Source organism: Canis lupus, chromosome 6 (assembly GCF_048164855.1).
Source record: "Canis lupus baileyi chromosome 6, mCanLup2.hap1, whole genome shotgun sequence".
NCBI lineage: Eukaryota > Metazoa > Chordata > Mammalia > Carnivora > Canidae > Canis > Canis lupus.
Window position 1 is genome coordinate 58,399,161 of NC_132843.1, and position 21,028 is coordinate 58,420,188.

The 21,028-nt window shown below is 47.2% G+C and overlaps 1 protein-coding gene across 2 annotated transcripts in view; it reads left to right on the top strand.

Annotated features, from left to right (window-relative positions):
- Positions 1–21,028, top strand: part of PAPPA2 (pappalysin 2) — a 456,471-nt gene that overhangs the window by 183,248 nt on the left and 252,195 nt on the right. Inside the window, exons 1-2 of one of the 2 annotated variants that reach the window (XM_072830733.1) lie at positions 2,313–2,534; positions 4,195–5,992. In XM_072830733.1, the coding sequence (XP_072686834.1) occupies positions 5,098–5,992 (895 nt within the window). In that variant the 5' untranslated portion in view covers positions 2,313–2,534; positions 4,195–5,097. Of the gene's footprint in view, positions 1–2,312; positions 2,535–4,194; positions 5,993–21,028 lie in introns of those variants that run through there. The other variant, XM_072830732.1, reaches the window with a different exon arrangement.

Sequence of the window (21,028 nt, forward strand, 5' to 3'; positions counted from 1 at the left end):
CGAGTGAAATCCTTCAGAGAAGCTCACTCTTTCCAGCACTAGCTGAATAAGATTCCAATAAACATATTGCTGAAATGTTTGTTTCCGGGTGTCATTTTAGACTGCAAGTAGCGAAAACAGATCCGGCTCCTATATATAGATACTGCATTTGGTTGTGTTCTGGGAGGCTTTTATTACTACACTCCCTGGCTGGCTCCCAGCTGAGCTTTTCCCTCAAGGGATCAGATTTTGGAATCAGAAAGTCAGAGAGGATCATTGACCATATTAAGGGGTCCCTCTCCCAGCCCCTATCTCTCTCTCTCTCTCTCTCTCTCTCTCTCTCTCTCTCTCCCCCCTCTAGTGCTCTATACTGCAGGTGGATGCCAACATGGACTGGCTCCTCCCTGTGCTCCAAGACTCTTAATAATAATAATGACAATGCTAATGGAAACTGACCAGCCCCACTATGGCAGCAAGTACAAGCGGAACAGCCTGCCGTCCTGGGCTTAAGGGAAACATAGTATAATTTGGGTTGAGACAAAGAGCAGATGGTCACAAACAGCCTAGTCTTTAGAGGAGTCAGGGCCCTCTGTGGACAGGAGCAAAGAAAGGGGCCACTAAGTATTAAGGGTGGGTTTTTTTTTTTGGGCGGGGTGAAGGAAGGGTGATAGGTGTTGAATTTTCCTGGAGAGAATTCTCCAGGGGAAGATAATACTGGAAACAAAAAGTGGATGAAGGGAAGTGGAGGTGGGTGTTGGAGGAAGGATGTAGGCAGGGAAGGAGGAGGAAATGGGGCTTCACTTAAAGAGACAATGTTGAACCCTGGCAATCTGCTTTTCTAGAACGTGTCTGATCACTGGAGTGAGCCCCTCCTTTGTTTTCTGTGCAGAAAACCCAAGCCCTGCCTTGTTTTGCAATGGCTCTCCTCACCTGCCCCTCTGGTTTCCCTGTATTTAACCATCATGGATCTGCCTGCCTTCCGGTCTCCATATTTTCTGTGCCTCACCACCTCTTCCTTGTTTTTCCTTCCTCTCGGTCTCATTCTTCCCTCCTCTCTTCCCCGCTTTTCTTCTTCAGTCCTTCCTCCTTCCAGACTCTTCTCTCTTCCCCTCGCCCCCACCCCTCCTCCTTCCATTTCACTCCTTCCCTCTTCAACCCTCCCCTCCCCCTCCCTCCCCTTTCCCTCCTCTTTCCTGCCTGCTGTCCCTTCCCTTCCTGCTCTTTTCCCCTCGCCCCTCTGTCCCTCTCCCCTTCTCGCCCTCTCTCCGGTCCCCAGGTCCCCATCCCCTGCCCCTCTCCCTTCTCCTGCCTCCTTCCCCGTCCCTCCCTCCCCGTCCCTGTTTATCTCTTAAGCTCCAATTTCTCGCCTTATAGATTTACCTGCAGCACCAGACACCGCTCCTCTTGCAAAAACTGTTTAAGAAATCCATATCCTCTCCCTTCATTGCTTGGGCATTTCAGAAATGATATTCCTCCCCCAGCTACCCCCGTCAAAATAAAATAAATTCAGCCAGCTCCTGCTGTGTGTCCTTAAATCCATTCCCTCTGGCTTCGCTGGTTTGAAAGCCTGTACCCTAGAAGGGGCCTCCTGCATTTGCTGGCAACCCTGCTCGAGTCTGATCGCCACAGATAGTGCTTTGGAGTGAAAAAAAGGGGGAAAAACCCTCTCGTTGGAGATTTCAAAACAGAGTCTACCAGCTTTCCAGTCTGTGCACTTGCGGAGTGGCAGGACTTGGAGAAGAGGCGTTGGGGGCTTGGGGCGCCGGTGTTTGTCCTAAACAAACAAGCCACAAAATTCATGTATATATAAATGTGCGTTGCCTTTGGCACGTGTGGTGTCTCCCTCCCTGGCATCCAGGGTGGGTGCTGTGCACGTCTGACTTCTCTCACACTTTGGCTGGGGTGTGATGTGCAAGTGTGTGTGATGGAATTGAGGAGGGGGCTGCTGTGGTTTTTATCTGATCCACTTGACAGATTACTTGAATCCAGCCCACCTTTCCGCACATGTCAAACAGATGGGATCATTGTTACAAGCCTTGAGAGAGCCGTGGCTGAGCGGTGGGTAAGGCAGGGAGGGGGAGAGGGGAGGGGGGCGGAGGGGAGGGGGGCACCTTCTAGTAGCTTTGTGTTTTCACACGTTGGAACTGACAGGAGCCCTTCTTCTCCGTGGGGAGGGTGCTTTGGGGGGCCTGGGGCTGATGGAGGGGGGATGGAAAGGAGAGCGAGAGGTGGGGTGTTGGTGGGCAGGGTTATGATGTCACAGCAAAAGTTACAACAGGAGGAAAACACAGAAATGGTTCAACATTTTTTTTTTTTAAACTTTGGACTGCCAAGAGCTGAAGGAGAGTGGTGAGCAAAGGAATGAAGGGGAGAGAGAGAAACTAAACTGGAAGCTTGAGTTTTGTATAGCTTCTTGAAACCTTATGAATGGATTACTAGCAGCTGAGAGCCAGGACAGCCCTATAGGGACTACAAGATCATTCACACATTAACAGGGGCAGAAAAGCAGGCGGAATCCTTCCTTGCTGTGTAATCCCTCCTTCCTGAAATGAATGGTATGGAACCTTTTTCTGAGGGTCATGGGGGTGGCATGAAGGAGGGGGAAGTTTTCTTCTTTCCTTACCTGAGTATCTTTTCTTCATTTACACTAAGGTTCCTCTCTTTCCTTCTGGTCTTTCCTGCTGTTTCTCTCTCTCTCTCTTTCTGTCTCTCTCTCTGCCCCCCCTCCCTTTTTCTTCCCTTCTCCCTGCCCCCCCTTCTCTGTCTTTTCTACCTCTCCCTCTACTCCCTTCCAAAGCCTCAAACTCTTTTGAGCTGCTTCAGAGGGGAGAAAAAAAAAAAGAAAAAGAAAGGACTAAGTCAGAAGGAGTGAAGGGAGATAAGAAAACAAGGGAAGAGGACAGTCTAGGATCGAGGGCTTTTCTGTTTAGTAATGTCCACGTGCCTGAATCGATCTCCTCTTTGGGGACTTGCTTTGAGGCTCCAGTGGATGCTGCAGAGGGAAGCTGGGCATGCCAGGGAGTGGGTGATTAGGGCACAGTATGTCAGAAGCAGACCAGTCAGGGCTGGAGGAGTTGAGAAGACGAGGGGAAGTCTCGAGGCACAAGGGGCACTGCGATCTCACTCCAGAGTATGTGGGCTGCATGTTTTAGGTGTGGGCAGCACAAGCAGGGATTTTAGAACCGTGAGTAATTTTTCCTAGTAAGGAAGGACCCAATGTATTTCTCTACCTGTTTTATGTGCCCACCTGTGGTCAAACATCCTCACCTGTGTCGAGAATTCAGAAGCATGCTCTCTGTGTGTGCATACGTTCGTGAGTGTATGTACACGTCCGTGTGTTCAGGGGGTGGGACTCAGACATAGCCTGCCTCTGGGCAAACATTGCAGAGGCTGGAGTCATGTTATTTACTTCCCCATCCTCTCCATTCATTTCAAATCAATTGAAAAAATCATTGCTTGTGTCTAGCTGTTCACTTTTGTAAACTACTTATTTTGAGCATCTCATTTGTTTATTTGCTCACTCAGCATATGGTGACTTTTAGTAACTTCCGAGTGAGAAACTTCAGAGTGAATAAAAGAGACTGTGTAGTGCGAATTCATAGCATTCCCACATAATGCTTCTTAAGGCGGGCTAATTGATTTTTCCTTTCTCCCAATGTCCAGTGTAAAGTGAATTTGAGGTATTGTTCTTTTGAATCCCAAATGATTGAAAGAGGGGGGAAATACAGGAGGCTTGTGGCAAAACAAAGAAAGAGAAGCAAGTGTTCCCTGAATGGCTGGTGGGGGTTTATTCGACAGTAAGCAGATCTGTTCACAACACATGTGCAAGTGTGTGTGTGTCTGAGAGAGAGAGAGAGAGAGAAAGAGAGAATACACACCGAAAAGAGTGCTCCAAGACAGTATTGATTGCTATTGATTGTGTAGGCTGCGGCTGCTGAAGGAGAAAGCCCGAGATGTTTTACTGGGGAAACCAGAAGTAGCGTCTGTCCCCTGTGCCTCGGTGAGGTGGGGAGGTTTTCAGGAGGAAGGAGGGGACAGGGAGTAGGTGGAGTGATGCACCGAACTTATTAGCTTTGACATCATCATTGTCTTTAAATGAAACAAACAAGAAGATAATTACAGGCAGAGAGAGAGGGAGAGAGGAAAGCAGGAGGCGCTGAGAGAACAGGTTCCCCGAAGTACATGCTCTTCTCACTCTCTTTCCCATCTTCCCAGGGACCCACAAGACACCCCGAAGGTGAAGTCAAGGGCTCTCAGACTTATAAGGTTATTAGGACACCAGACTGGCATCCCCAAGGAGAACTTTACGGAGACTTGCAACATACCAACAAGTTGGAAGGGGAATAAAAAACCCGCCGCGCTCCAAAGCCCAAGCACCAGGCTGAGGGAAACACTGTGACCTGAACAGGCACACTGGCAGCTGGATGGGGATCTGGCTGAGGAGGACCTCTGGAGAGCAAAAGCTAAGTACCAGCTTGGATTTCTGTGTCCCTCACGTTCCCTTTGCAATTTGAGATCTAAGCATCAGATTCGGTATTTCTGTATGCAAGTTCTTTCAGCGATTTGTTTGAAGGTGGAGGTATCTTAGGTGGAGGGCTCCAGAAAGAACTGAACCCTTAGGGCAGGAAAAGGGAGGAAGAAATGAAAATTAGAAGATAAGTGTCTCTTTAATGACTTCAGGTAGGGAGTGGTACCGGTTTGGGAGGGAGTGTGTGTTTGGGAGGATTTGGCTGCTGTCTGTGTGTCCCTCTTCTAGTACCAGCGGGGGGAGGGGCTATTGAAGAAGGGACCAAAAGAAAAAAGGAAAGAAAGAAAGAAACCTGAGCTCTTTGGGAGGAGGTTCCAAGGAACCCAGAGAAATGAACTTTGTTCTGCAAGGACAAAACTAGAGCCAGGAGAGCCAGGTCAAGGGAGAAGGGAGAGGGAAGCACAGCACTCATCATCGGTAGCCAGAAGAGGCACTCTTTTGGGGCTGCTCCTAAAAGTTTGGTCCGTGAACAAAACAGTTTCCCTGGTGACTGCGAATCCACTGCTCGCCGTCTCTTTCTCTTCTCCCCATCATTCCTGTGTGGTACCCAGAAGTTGACTTCTGGTTCCATATAAAGAGCTGGGGGAGGTATGATGTGCCTAAAGATCCTGAGAATAAGCCTGGTGATTCTGGCTGGATGGGCACTCAGTACTGCCAGCTTGGAGCCGGGCTGGACGCGCAAGAGATCCCTGGCTCAGAGGGGACACCTGAGCCAGGTGCTGTCAGAAGGAGAACGCTGTTGGCTGGGGGCCAAGCTGCGAAGACCCAGAGCTGCTCCCCAGAATCACCTCTTTGGGGTCTACCCCAGCAGGCCTGGGGACCACCTGAGGCCCTACCCTGTGGGGGGGCAGGGAAGCCCCCAGGCAGGACACAGTAAGCCAGATGCCACAGGGGGCATGGCTATGAGCCCAGCTGGAAGTGTAGGGCTGAGGGGTGAAGCTGAGCAGCCAGCTACCCTGTGGGCCCGGCATGGTTCTAATAGGTGGTCCGAGCTGCAGGGAGACAATGACACTTATCTTGGCGATAGAAGATCCAAGGAGATTCCAGGTGAGGCTGAGACTCAGGAGCGCTCAGCCATGGATGCCACCACCATTCGTGGCCCAAAGGAACCCCAACCAGAGAGCCGAAGGAAAGGCCGAGCCAAGACCAGGCATCGTCGCCAGGCGGTGAAGGGGCAAGCTGGGGGCATGCTGGGAGACCCCGGTGTCTCTCCCTGGCATTTCCAGTCTTGGCCTAAGCATCCCCTTGTACATGGTGTCAGGACCAGTCTGGCCGAGGACAGCATCCAGAAGAATGGAGGGGACCCCTCCCGGGAAGCAGAGACCTTTAACCCCCACGGAGGATTGCCTGTCTTGTACTTCTCGGGGAGGCGGGGGCGGCTGCTGCTGCGTCCAGAAGTGCTGGCTGCGATTCCCCGGGAGGCGTTCACAGTGGAAGCCTGGGTGAGACCAGAGGGAGGACAGAACAATCCAGCCATCATTGCAGGTAATGGCCCACTCCTGGGCTTTCTGTGGTCCTTGGGGGTACAGCTGGCTTTACTTTTGCCTGGATTAGACATAGGGGGCCGAGGAGAGGAAGGGGACAGGGGCAGGAGAGCCAGGAGGTGCTGGCCAGGGAGGGAGGGGGGAAGGGCCTTTATTCATCAGCACAGCCGGACTCCAGACATCAACTACGATAATGACTCTCTAACCACAAGAGCATTTGTCCCAATGAGTATTGATCTCATGTGGTTCTATACGTCTTGCTTGCACTTAGGAGACCTTCAGCTCGATCCTTACCCCTCTTTAAAGGGAAAGATCTTTGGTTTGTTGTCAGTGGGGAAGAGGTGTCATGCTCCATTTCTCGTAGTTCAGTCTGAGAGACCAGGGCAACTTTGACACTACATGTCGGAACCAGGACTTACACAGTGAACCAGGCATGGGTGGGGCCAGGCCACAGGAGAACAGGGCTTCCAGGTGCACAGCCTTAAGCCCTGGTGGTTCTCTCTTCTTTGAGCAGCCCTGGAACTTAGCAGAATGCTACTCTCTGGCCCAGGTCCTGGGGTCCCTTTACTGGTCCTAACAATCATGTATCTAGCCTAAGAACAGCATCATCAGCTGGGAAAGATGAGCACTCACAAGCCAGGATCCCGGTGTCTAGCCCTGGCTTCTGCACGAAAGACCTAAAAGGGAACCGTGTGTAACTATGGTTCTGATCACAGCTAATATCCCAGAACATTACCTATAGTGTTTTCTGCTATACCCAGATCTTGGCTTTCAAGGAAAGTCACCCAGAAGGACAAAGAAAAGGATAGCATTAGGAATAATTATCTCCCTTGCCTTATGGGGGCAGGAAGCGGGGGGAGGGGTTTGGTTTCAAGCAAGGGGCGAGGGTTAGACATGACAGGTCATTGCTTACTGTCTCATTATCCCTTTGGATTCCCCCCATGATAGAACCTCACACAAGGCTAGGCATGTTGTAGATCTATCTCAATCTCATTAATTTGTATTATCTACAATGCCCTTTGATGTTTGCCAGTCCCATTTACATTGGTTGGGAAACCAAAACCAATGACAAGTGTGCCAGAGGCCAAGTGGGAATGGAACCCTAGAGCTCCTGAAGTGCTTGACAACTCCCCAAATGAAAAACTTCTCAGGTTGCTGGATGCCTGCAAATAAGTTTCAGACTGGAGAAAGAAATCTGGAAGGAGGGAGCCTCTTTCAATGGGGTGTTGCTGGAACATCCCTCCTGGACACACTGTCTCCCCCTCTTTGGCTGTGATTTCTCCTTTGGAAGCTGGGATTCCCAGACACTGAGCACTCTAGAGTCTTGTGGTTTTGCTTTATTTTATTTTTGGGTGGGAGAGAGGGCGTGAGGGGAGGGGAGAGAGAAGGGGCTGGGCTGTAAGATAGGTGGGGGCAGAGAAAAAGTAGAAGGAAATCCTTATTCTGGGGCCAAATGGAAGAAATAATGAGATGATTATCTGATCAGAGTTGGCAGCTTCACAGCTTTTCCCAGATGACATCTTCTTGCTGCCTAATCTCGCTTCCTAGTACCCATCTGCCAGGGAGACTGTGTGCTTGCAGTCTAGACCAAGACCCACGGCTCCACTCACCCCTCCTCCTGCAGTAGCAACAGAGGGACCTGGGATCAGTTCCCTGGCTGTGAAAAATCAGAGAAGGATCCAACAGGAATATATGAGCGAAGTTCTCAGAGGCTCTCAGTTATTAAAAGCCAAACCTGAGGGAACAAATTCAGGACAGTGGGTACCTGACTTCTGTCCTATACCTTCCATGTCTCGTCTTGTGCTCTGCAGAATAGCATTGAGAGCTGATTCTAGTTATAGCATTGCTTGTTGTGCCTCACCTGCCTCCCCACCCCCCACCCACATCTCTGTCCCTTGCCCCACTTGTCCTTCCCCAGTCACCTGGCCCCCCTCCTACCGACCCTGGCCACAGTGCACACGCTCAGATCCTTCTCCAGTGTCCCTCTGAACTCTCTTGCCTCTAGAAGCATGTAAAATTAGGCAGGAAGTCTTTTGCCGAAAGTCTAGCCTCTGAGGCTTCTTTCTCTTCAAATCAAAGTGGCCCCTGTGGTGTACTGGTATTTCCCCTTTAGGTCCACACCAGGAGCACCGAGGGTGGGGAATACCCAGGTCAGGCTCCTCTCCACCTAACTTCCTGTAGCTTACCTTAGGCTTGCACACATCAGAACATATTCAGGAAAGATCTAGGGTAAAAGTCTGGGAAAGATGGGGGCTGAGAACAAAGCCTTCATTCTTCAGGATTTTAGTGGCCGGGCTCCCGAGGGCATAAGTCTTCGTCTACTCACTGTGCTTCATGTCCTTACTTCGCCCATGGGTCCCATGGCTTAGAGCTGTGAGGTGGCCAAAGGCAGTCCCCCTCAGGTTTAAAAGTCTCTGATTTACATGAATTTACTCACTCTTATCAACAGACCAGTCCGTCTGCCCTCTCTTACCCAGCCCTGGTCCTGTAGCTGGTCACTGCCTGTTCCTGTGCTGGTGGGCCTTCACCTGTGCAAAATAACAACTGGATCATGTTCCTGGGAGCTAAACCTAATCCAGCCTTTGAAGTTCTGTTGCTCCAATGAGAATTATCTGAGATGCTGCAAGACTGGACCCTAAACTCTTTTCCAATGGCCCTCCAACCTCAGCTTCTATCTCCTTAGACTCAGCATCTCAGTTCTCAATGTCCCAAACTTGGGGCATTTTGCCTTCAGAAGATACCTTAAGCAATTCAATTCTACTGGCCACTGTGAGGGAACCCCCCTGTGATGTGGGGCCTCAGGGAATACTTCTCACAGGGGGCACTAGGTGGCAGTGTTGCTTCATGCATAGGAGAGTAGGTGACTCTGGAAGCCACGTAGTGGGGAATGTGTCTGGTTTCTTGGAATGCCATCCCTGTCCTGGCCTCTGGACTGTATTTTATCATCCCCTCCCAGAGTGTTGTTGGTAGGCATCCCTTAGGGTTGGCTTCATACAGGTCTTTTTGCAGGGCCTATGTGAAAGGGCTAAAGTGGTATTGGGGGTTGTAACTGACTTGCACTTGCAGGAACTAGTAAAACAAAATCAACTAGTTACTTCCTCCCTCCACCCTAAACTCCCACATTCTTCCAAAATAAGAAGTTAGATTCCAGAATGGATTGCTGGAATCCTTTTATTCAGGGCCAGGAACAATGCAGGCCTCACAGACTTTAGGTGCTGAAGTTCTTTCTGGCCCCTAGAGGGGATGTGATGGTGTCCCCCACCACCCCAGGCTTAGGCCTTCCAAAGTTGCCTATTGCCTGTGCTCTGGATGAGGGCAGTAGGAGGTGGGAGTGGACTGTGTAGGACTGCTCTGGCATACGGGCCTCCATGAAAGTAAGGATGCAGGGACCTGGAAATTTAGGGAGGTGGGGCCATGGAGGAGTAACCTGAGGTCACCAGCCTATTTGGTTGGGTTGTTGGAACTCAGCAGTGGACAGAAGCCAAATTCTGTCCCATCCTGATGGGAAATCCTTAAGCTCCAGCACCCAACCCTGAAACCATCCTGTTCCCTCCTTCTCAGCTTCCTTTCCCCTCCTTCAACCCCAACATACACAGAAGAGAAACTTTTAATGGGTTCCTCCTCACCCGTAATTGATTTCAAATGTTCCCTGCAGTTGCCCAGCTGAGTAACCACCTGCAGCTCCAAGTTGCAGGAGACTGAGTAAGTCCATGGCAGGATTAGAGCCCAAGTCCGTGTTTCTTCATTCAACAAATATTTACTGAGTGCCTTGCCATACAAAGCCTGCAAGGCACCGCGGAGAATACAAAGATGTCTAAGAAACTGTCCCTAACTTGAAGACCAGTTCTCTTCTGAGGATCCAAGTTTCAGAGTACAGAACTGAGAAGTCAGGCAGACCTGGAATCAGATCTCATCTCAGACACTTATTAGGGCTCTGATCTTTGGCCACCCATTGAACTTTTCTGAACCTTGGATTCCTCAGATCGAGGAATGAGATAAGGTCTTTACGGAATCATTATGGTGTTTAAATAAGTCACATATGCAAAGTGCCCAACACAGGGCTTGGCTCCTGGTACTTATGTACGACGTGGTATTAACAGCGGGAGACAGTCATCACTAAGAGCAGTGGGTGTTACCCTACTTATCTTTGATTCTACCCAGAACCTATCATTTTTCCTTACGCCAGAATATTCATTTTAATTTCTTAGGAATTTAGTTAGGTAATCTGTGAAATAGGAATGATGGTAAATAGGATTTTTCACGAGATGGTTTCAAGATGATTGAGAACACTGTAGAATCAGATGCCTAAAAGAATTCAATTTTTAAAAAATCATGTGTTCTTTTTACCCTGAGCAGTACTATTTTGAATAAATTGGACAATGGCACTAAAGCTTTTTTGGCATCACAAACTCTTTTGAAAATCTGATGAAAGCTATGCTTACTCCCCAGAGAAATGTACATATTCACATAGTTTACATAACTTTCAGAGCTTTTTGGATTTGCTTGATGGCCAGTGTCTACTGCCATGGGTTTAAAACCTCTTGTTTAGAGCACTTTGATGGCTTTTTTGGGTATATTTTGAATGACATCTGAAAAATGCAATTTTATGGGATGTCAAGACATCCCCTTCTCCCAACAAGGGAGCTGTGTACTCAGGGTAAGAAGTTTCACTAGTGTGGACATGGAGCTTCACAGAAGACAGATCCTGCACTTAGAAGTGTCAGCATGGATGTGAGGAGAATTGAACAGAAGGACCATGTGTGCTCTCTCCCACTTTATCCAGTCTTAATGGGAGCGGAAGAGCCACGTACATACCTGTTACAGAGCTCCTCAGGATGAGGATTCTGTGACCATCCTCCTCAGCTGCCTCTTCCTATGTCATAGCAATGATCAAAGTCACAGTGCTTGCCCTCATGGCACCCTGGCAAATTATGCATTTCGTTCCACATTACAGCTCTGCTCCCTGACTAGGGCCCAGGTGTGCAACAAAGCTATAGCACCCCTACCCTTTGCATGGAAGAACTATGGATGTGAGGGCTGATGTTGGTCTCTGGGGGGTGGGTTTGCCTTCTCTGGTGAGAATGAGATACATGCACATGCTTGTGTAGACAAGCCATGTGCCCTGATGGTTGTAAGTTAGCATCTGCACATGAGGGGTTTTGATCTTGTGCCTGTATGCCCCTCCAGAAGGGGAACAATGTCTACTGTTAGAAGTGAAACCTGTCACTCTGCCCCTTTCCTGGCTAACAGCTGAGCCCCTTGACTGTACAGCCTTCCCAGATTCCTATGTGAGGGTGAGCTCACATAGCTTCCACAGCCCTTCACAGGTGGTTTCTGGGGGTACGTGTTGCTTCCTGCCTTATCAGTTCTGTACATGTCTCATTTCTATCTACTCAAAGTTCCCCAGGAGCCAGATGCATATCTGATTCACTTTTGTCATCCTAAAATACCTAGCACAGTGTTAGGCTCTCAGTTACATTTGTAGGAGACATAAAATAGAAATTTAGATTGCTGTATGCCCATTAGGGATGAGAAGAATGGTGAGAGGAACTTTCTGCACTGGAGGCTCTTTGTGGGGAAAAGAAAAAGTTTGCCAACTCACGCTCTAGAGCATTGCTTCTCACCTTAAATATTGATAGAGATCACTCGGGATTCTTAAAATGCAATGGATGCCATGGGCACATGCCTTGCAGTGGTTGTACTGAGGATAAGCCTCACAGGCCTCCAACTGCTGGCTGTTTCACTGACCAGAGACCCCAGGAGCTATGCTCTGAATTCATCACGACATTTGCACTGAGGCCACATACACTTTGGTGTGGTGAGGATAAAGCAAACCAGTTCCTGAGCATCAGGGCATCTCTGACAGCCAACTCTGGCTTCAAGACTCTCAAAGGGCTTGCAGAACATTCCTGTGTCTGAACAGCTTCCGCTGTACCTCTGCTCCCTCTTTCCTTCCTTCAAGGTCAGACTGACAGGACGGACCGAGGGCTATCCCAGCCTTTCCAGGCACCCGCCCACCCTATTCTTTCTCCGAGTTGTCTCCCCTAATGAAATTTTGTACATGAATCCAGTCTTGGCATCTGCTTTTTTGCACTAACACAACTAAGTAACACAGTACAGATTTTGATTCAGCAGGTCTGGGGCAGCCGGAGATTCTGCATTTCTAACAGACTCCTCGGTAGTTGTGCTATTGTGTGGACCATATTGAAGTAGCAAGACCCTAGGCTTGTGAGTCTAGAGCAGGGGTCAGCAAACTTTTTCCGTGAAGGCACAGTAGTAAATGACTCAGGCTTTGCAGGCCATACAGTCTCTGTTGCAGCTATTCTGTCTTTAGAGTGTGTGGAGCAGCCGCGGACAACATGTAAATGGATGAATGCGTCTGTGTCTCAGTAAAACTTTATTTATAAGCATAGGCAGCAAGCCAGATTTTTTTTTAAAAAGATTTTATTTATTTATTTATTCATGAGAGACAGAGAGAGAGAGAGAGAGAGAGAGAGAGAGGCAGAGACACAGGAGGAGGGAGAAGCAGGCTCCATGCAGGGAGCCCAACGCGGGACTCAATCTTGGATCTCCAGGATCACGCCCTGGGCTGAAGGCGGCGCTAAACGCTGAGCCATCCGGGCTGCCCAGCAAGCCAGATTTTGCCCATGGCCATAGTTTGCTAGCCTGTGGTCTGAAGGGTACTTCCCATGTGCCATTCTTCTCCCACAGCCCTCTCTTGCCTCACTTCCTAGCCCTGTGCTCCCCATGATACTACCTGCAGAGAGGCCTTGGCAGTATCCGTGGTGGGAAAACGCTGTCTGTTCAAGTAAAAATTGAAACTTCCAGAGATTTCCTGCAGGAAACAAGTCTTGCTACTTTTTTGGTTTGAGCATTCCAGGTGGAGTTTATATTTGTTTATTTACTTAAAAAAATAGCATGAGCTATAACTTACATACCATAGAGTCATGTGTTCACACTCTACAATCAATGTTGTTGTTGTTTTTTAAGATTTTATTTATTTATTCATGAGAGACCACCAGAGAGAGGCAGAGACATAGGCAGAGGGAGAAGCAGGATCCTTGTGGAGATCCTAATTCAGGACTTAATTGCAGGACCCCAAGATTTCGACCTGAGCTGAAAGCAGATGCTCAACCACTGAGACACCCAGCCGTCCTTTTTTTTTTTTTTTAAGAATTGTGAAACTTTTACGAATCTGATTTTAAAAGGTTTCATTTGATCCAAAAGAGATGCTGAAGCCATCAGCAGCCACTCCCCATTTCCATTTCCCTCCTCACCTTCCTGCATCCACCACCGTGAGAGACCACCACTAATTTCTTTTCAGCCTCGATAGATTGGCCTCTTCTGGACATTTCATATTTGGATCTGGCTTCTTTCACTGGAGGTTGGTTCATCATGTTTAACATGTACCGGAGCTCCATTTCTTTTTATTGCTGAGTAATATCCCATAGATATATCACATTTTGTTTATTCATTCTTCAGTTGATGGACATTGTGGTGGCTTCCACTTTTTGGCCACAGTGAATACAGCTACTGTAAGTATTGTGTACAAGTGGACTTGGGTTTTCATTTCTTTTTTAAAAAAATATTTATTTATTTATTCATGATAGAGAGAGAGAGAGAGAGAGAGAGAGAGGCAGAGACACAGGCAGAGGGAGAAGCAGGCTCCACGCAGGGAGCCCGATGTGGGACTCGATCCCGGGACTCCAGGATCATGCCCTGGGCCAAAGGCAGGCGCTAAACCGCTGAGCCACCCATGGATCCCCGGGTTTTCATTTCTTTGGGGTCTCTACCTAGGAGTGGAATTGTTGGGTCACTCTAACATTTTGAGGCACTGCCAGACCATTTTCTGAAGTAGCTGCAGCACTTTGCAATCCCAAGCAATGCATGAGGGTTGGTTTTATATTTCCTACCCTCTACATGGGAAGGGCTCCTTGACCACACTAATGACTAGGGCCCCACCATTGCTAACATCCGATAGCACCTGGTCTTTGAGAAATGTGCTGTTGTCTGGTGCAGGAAGTAGAGACACCTGGACCCCAGTCCTGAGGCCTCTGTAATCATAGGGAGCCCTTGATGGTTGAAATGGATGCTACCCTCAAGCTTCTTCCCCCAGCTTCTCAAAGGCATCCTAAAGCGGCCCTTTCTCTCCTGACCCCAGCTCTTCATGGAAGGAGTTCCCCTTTGGCTGGAATTGCATTACTTTCTATTACTTTCTGCACATATGAGCCCTAAAAGATATCCAATGGAGAATATTTGGGCCCTCAGAAGTGCATCAGACTGTGTTGGGGCAGTACCTTCAGGAAACAAAGGAGGAGAGAGACAGAGAGGAGGAAGGAAATAAAGCTCATGCAGCTCCCTTATCAATGCCCTCAACCTTCTTCTGGGTTCCAGCTTTGGGTGCATTGCTGTCTCCCTGTGAGCCACTCAGGTTAGGACCTGGTATCTGACTCCCAAGGGCTAGATGTGGGACTTAGGAGTCATCCAGGTGTCTGTGGGTGGATGGGAGAAGGAGAGTCCCCTCTGGGTGGTAGCACAGAGAGTCCCCTCTGTGTGTGTGTCCTCTGCACACAACCATGGGCATCTTCCTAGTCACACCCCAGCTTCAGTGCCTGATGCTTATTATTGCCCTTCCCATCCTCACCCCCAGCCTTCAGTTACTGCCTCTCTTCTTGGGATTCAAGAAGAAGAATCCGAGAATTCGGGATTCTTTCACCATCTCAGGGATTCAATGCCATGGGGAGGACCAACCTGGGTAGTGCCACTAGCTGCTCTCTCTCCATCCTCTGTTAGTGGTGTGTCCTCTCCCATCCTCAAGGAATGCCCTTAGGCATTCTTGGCATAGTTCTTGGGTGGAGCCCAGGTTGTTGGGTTGGAAATGTTCAGGAGTGTCAGGGGCAGGGCTGGAAACCAGGGATCACCTTTGGCAGCCTGAATAAATTTGACCATTGCTAGTTGCCTGCAATGCTTTCTCCTTCCTGATCCCTCCTTCATGCTCTTCTTTATTTGCTCCTCTGGACTGCCCATCTGAGTCATTCAGAATATGTGCACCTGGAATATGTGTCCCTGGCTCCTTCTTGTTTCCAACCTTGTCAATGCCTCAAGGAGGCCAAATGAATAGGAGAGGGAGACTGTAACTTCGTTTGGATTCTGAGCCTACATACCCTGAACATCTCTTAGATTCAGGTCCTGATGCCATAAACAAGTCCATAAACTCCATGCTTCTGCACTCCAATACATGGAATTAGATTACCCTAGGGGCTTGTCAAATCCCTTATGCTCATATCATATACATCATGACGTTGGCCCCTTCCAGAAAGCATGTTGTATGCCATGTTTGTGTCTAAGAAATAACAGCATCCTCTGTTTCTCATGCTCACTACCTACTTTAAAATAATCCTACTCTTTGAATTTTTTGAAAAAGAGAACATCCAGGAAATAAAGCAACAGGGGGCAAAACAAAAACATCCCAGTTCTCTTTATGAGTCAGCAATGAGTGGTGAAAAAAAGTGATTGTTTCCCAACTATACACATAGGGTCCCTAGAACCCCAAACATTTGAGGTTGCCATGGCAACCAGTTGTGCTGTCAAGACCAGTAATTATGTCTCATTTCTGGATTAGAAGTCCAGTTACTAATCAGAGGGGAAGTCACAGAGTTTGAAAGTCAATCAGTTAGCCAACCATTCACTTGGCTACTCATCATTTGCTAATTTTCATACAAATAATTGCTATACATTTTGGAAAGGATAGGGAAGAAGTAAAGTAGTTGGATTCTACTTGTTCATTCTTCCATTAATTTATTCACTTATCCAACATATTGAGCTTCTAGCAGGTGAAGTTTCAGGCATTTAACCATGTGCTGGAGAATCAAAAATGGGCAAGACCTTGCTTCCTAGTGGGAGCAGACCTGTAACCAGTTATTACAGCCTAGCCACTGGGAGGGTCTTGTCTTGCCTAGCTGAGTCTGAGAGCTCCTTGAGGTTAGGGAAGGAGAGTGGTTAACCATGGAGACAGAAGGAGGCCTGGGAAACAACAGAATTGGGGAAAAGAGAAACGGATAGGACTTTGAACGTGTCAGATGGTGCAGTGGTGTCCAGCCATCCAGCAGGCTTGAGGAGGACTCAGTGGATCCAGCAGTTAGGTTATCACTGGTGGCTTGAGAGAGAGCAGTTTTACTCCAGAATTGGGAGTCTGAAGGGGCGGATGCTCCATTACAGTGAGTGGAGATATGAATGAATGGTCAGAGAATGAAGACAGAGAGTAGGGTCTTGTGTGCCCTGCACAGAAACTCTGCTCTTGGGGAGGAGATGATGTCAGAAGCAGACACAGATTCAGACAGGGTTATTTCAAGGTAAGAGAGATCCGAGTCTCAAGGCCTTGTGATAATATGCTGATGATCAAAGCAGGAGACAGCATCAACACACAGGAAGATCATGGAAGATGAAGTAACAGAAATGTAAAGCATTGCAAATGCAAGCTCAATCATCTCAAGACGTTACTGAAGAAATTTGTATTTGACAAATAGTTCGTGTGGTACTTTGTTCCAGGCCATACTGTGTTCACTGCACAAGCATGAACACATGTGCTCCTCAGAATAAGTGGAGGAAATAGGTGGAGAAGCTGGAGCAGGATAGGACGCTGCCTGAGGTCACAAGCCTGGACCTCAAATGTGCGTGCTCTTCCTAGACAACATGCTCTTACCTACTGTGTGAAGCTGCCTCTTAACTTTTATGGCAGGAACTGTAAGGAGTGATAGATCCTGGTCTATCTTGACCGTTCCATCTCAATCCATGCCTCCTGTTTTGTTTTGTTGTATTTTTGTTTTTTCTAATTCCTCTCAGCAAAGGCCTCTGTCCACATAGGTCAGCACTTAGAGTTCCTGTCCCACATGGAGACCCTTTGCCACCACCTCCCTCAAAATAGATTACATATGATAGGAATCAGTCACCAAAAAACACTACTTAACTTTTTTTTAATGTTTATTTTTAAAATCTAAATTCAATTAATTAACATATAGTATATCACCCAGTTATCTCATACCCCCAACCCCTCCCCTCTAGTGACCCTCAGTTTGTTTCCAATGATTAAGAGTCTCAGAGGTTTGTTTCCCTCTCTGATTTCATCTTGTTTTAACTTTCCTTCCCTTCCCCTATGACCCTCTGTTTTGTTTCTTAAATTCCACATATGAATTAGATCATATGACAATTGTCTTTTTCTGATTGACTTATTTCACTTAGCATAATACCCTCTAATTCCATCCATGTTGTTGCAGATGGCAAGATTTCATTCTTTTTGATTGCTGAGTGATATTCCATTATATATATATCACGTATTTTTTACCCATTCACCTATTGATAGACATCTGAGTTCTTTCCATAGTTTGGTTATTGTGGATATTGCTGCTGTGAACATTGGGGTGCGGGTGCCCCTTCGGATCATTGCATTTGTATCTTTGGGGTAAATCCCTAGTAGTGCAATTGCTGGATAATAGGGTAGGTCCATTTTCAGCTTTCTGAGGATCCTCTACACTGTTCTCTAGAGAACAGTGCAAGAGGGTTCCCCTTTCTCCATATCCTTGCCAACATCTGTTTTTTCTTGGCTTAACTTTTAGCCATTCTGACTGGTGTGAGGTGGTATCTTATTGTGGTTTTGTTTTGTATTTCCCTGATGCCGAGAGATGTTGAGCATTTTTTCATGTGTCTGTTGATGGCTATTCTACTTTGACAGTATCTTTTGGACCTGTCCTATTCATCCCACAGCTACTACCTTCCTTTTGGCCACAGTGATTCTGAACGTCTCTCACTTAAGAGATGAATTCATTCAGCTACACCAAAGGGAGCTTTCTCAAGTACAAAGTAGCTCAAGTCACTTTCCTGAGTAAACCCTTGGATGACCCCACTGCATGCTCACACACCCATTCCTATATGTACACTTATATGCACCTGTGTACATGCACACTCACACATGCATGGTTACTGCTCCCTCACACAGTCACACAAACACACACACTACATCACAGAGTTAATTTCTAGTGGCACCAAACCATGAGCAGTGACACAGATATACCACTCTTTCCCAGGCCTCTGGCCTCTGGCCTTTGCACTTTTTCTCCCAAAAGAAAACCACTCCCACAAACCCACATTCATCTGATTTACTCTTAAGTTTCTCCCTAGCTTTTTAGTTAGAATGATCTCTTCTGGGAAATATTCCTTGGTCTTGCTAATGTAGGTTTGTTCTCTTCTGGGTTCTTCTGGTACCCTGTAGTCAGCCTTATGAACACTCAGATCAGCTTATCATGATTCCCATCCCACTTTTTATTTATTCAGCAGATACTTGCTGAGTTCTTACTGTGTACCAGGCACTGTGCTCGGGGGCTGATGTTAAATGAACTTGCATGGCCCTGCTCTCCTGTGCCATTTCTCTTCTAGTCTAGCCTCTCCACTGGGCTGTCAGCTGCTTGGTTCATCTGTAGTATCTAATATGTTAACAATAAATAAAGCTGGGGCACCTGGATGGCTCAGTGGTTGGGCATCTGCCTTTGGCTCAGATTGTAATCCCAGGGTCCTGGGATCAAGTTCTGCATCAGGCTCCGTGGGGAGACTGCTTCTCCCTCTGCCTATGTCTCTGCCTCTCTCTGTGTCTCTCATAAACAAATGAATAAAATCTTAAAAAAAAATAAAGCTCACCCAACAAATATTCAACAAGAGGATGAATGAATGTGTGAGTAAGCAAAGTGCTGGATTAATTTTGACAAACTGTGGAGTGAATTACTCTGTTTGGAAGTATGCACAGGAAGACGTGCTGATCTTTAAGTCCTCTTGGTTTGGAAGATGGCTAAAAGGTTTTAAATTCACTCAATAGTGACTAGAAGGAGTGATTATTCTCTTCTGCTTCAGCTTCTTCAGCCCCCTAAGTCTATTAATCTTTGATAAATATTGATCAGGATCTAGTCTTCCAGAAAAATTGGATATGATCACAACTTGGTTTTTAGCTATGATTATTTCTAAATTTTCAGAAATTATCCATTCTATTTATTTGCTTCTGATTTGTACGTAGGATCTCTTTCTTATTCTCTTCTTAGAACTTTTGTTTTGTGTTTCTGTTCACATTAGGGGAAGGAAGGGAGAGTGTACCTAGAAGAGGTTAATCTTGTTCATCTGGGGGGGAAGCTAGCAACGGATCTGGAAACTTTCCTTGGTCCTAGCCTTTGCTCCCTCTCTGGTCCTCTCAAAATCTGGAGTTATCACAAAGGTCTTTTTTAGGGGGTGAATTGTTTAACATAAAACGTAGGCAGTACCTCGCTCAATAATTTTTAATCTATTCATTCACTAATTTATTTATTCAGTAGATATTTGTTGAACACAAAGTAGGTATTCAAGACCCATTTTTGAAATAAGTTCTGACTTTATGCAGAATAATAATAAACAGCAGAAATCTATTTTATTTTTATTTTTTTTATTTATTTATTTATTTTTAATTTTTATTTATTTATGATAGTCACAGAGAGAGAAAGAGAGGCAGAGACACAGGCAGAGAGAAGCAGGCTCCATGCACCGGGAGCCGACGTGGGAATCGATCCCGGGTCTCCAGAATCGCGCCCTGGGCCAAAGGCAGGCGCCAAACCGCTGCGCCACCCAGGGATCCCCAGAAATCTATTTTAGACATTATTTCAAGGGACATTAACAATATGAAGTAATTGCACAATAGAATGTCCTTATAATCCTTATAATCTAGCCTGTGGCATGCATCCTGTGAATGGAGGTAATCTTGGGCACACCTCGCTCCTTGGGTGTGGTGGCTTTACTGCACCCTTGGACAGTGGTGCAGAGTGTCACAGGCCTGACCTTAGCCAGGAACAGCCATGGCAGTGGAGGGGGAGGGTGCACACAGGTGGCCCCACCCCTCTGGCTTTCTGCCTAGGGCTAGATTTGGGAACTAGGAGAGACATGCCTTATGCTGCTGGGCCACAGAAAGCCAGGTAGGAAAGAGAAAGGCTCCTGCTTACCTTACGGTTTCTGGTACTTCTGTCACCATCTCGCCTCTGGCCCTGCCTCCTACTAGACTGCAGGCTTTCTTTTCTCTAGTCCAGCACCATGGGGCCCCCATGTTCAAGCTACTTGGCTCAGCAGTGGGAGCCATCTGATTGCCTGCAGGCTTCTGGGGGCTTTGATGGATCTTGATCATGTGTGTGTCTCCCCAGCAGCCAAGATGGGGCCTGGAGTGGAGTGGGCAGTCCGAGTTGAATGAGTTGATGGGGAATGATCTGGCCCCTTTCCACACATAGAACCTGATACCTCCTCGCTCCCCAGAGTCAACCACATTCCCGAATCAGGGAAGTCTTTCCTCTCCCCATGACCCACCTGTTACTAGCTCCTGGCCTTGGCACAGACTGTCTCCTCACCTGAAATGTCCGACCTCACTCTCTTCTTCCATCTAAATTCTTTACTTAATGTAGTGGTGAGGAATTCAGTATGGGGAGTCAGGTGTTCTGAGTTTAAGCCCTTTACTCTGTGTGAACTTGGCAACTAAAGTCCCCTCATTTGTAAAAATTAGCATGATAGCTATTTCTGTTTCATACAATTGTTGGAATAATTAAATAGATTGATACACATCATGTGCTTAGAGCTATGCCTGGGTCATAGTGTGTTGATGCAGGTTGCTGTTTTCATCGTTTCATGGTGATGTGGTGGCACAGAGCCTTGACTTCGAGACACTGCCTGTTGATCAGGCCAGGGCTGATCCCCTAAGGCGTCCTCTGCCCATTTTTGTCCCTGAAAATTCTCTTTTCTTCTGAGCTCCTGTGCACAGATATGCATGTATATCTATGTGACACAATTTAGCATGGGATTATTTGTAGTGAAACTTCGAGGCACTGGATTCTAACTCACTAGTATTCTCAACTACGATATTTTAGTTATTCCACTTTTTAGGATACAGAGGGACATGATTGCAAGATGAGTTCAAAAGACAGATCCAATAGAAACAAAAGCTATTCATGAGGTGTGGGGTCAGCTCCATCCTTTCCACCTTCTTTTT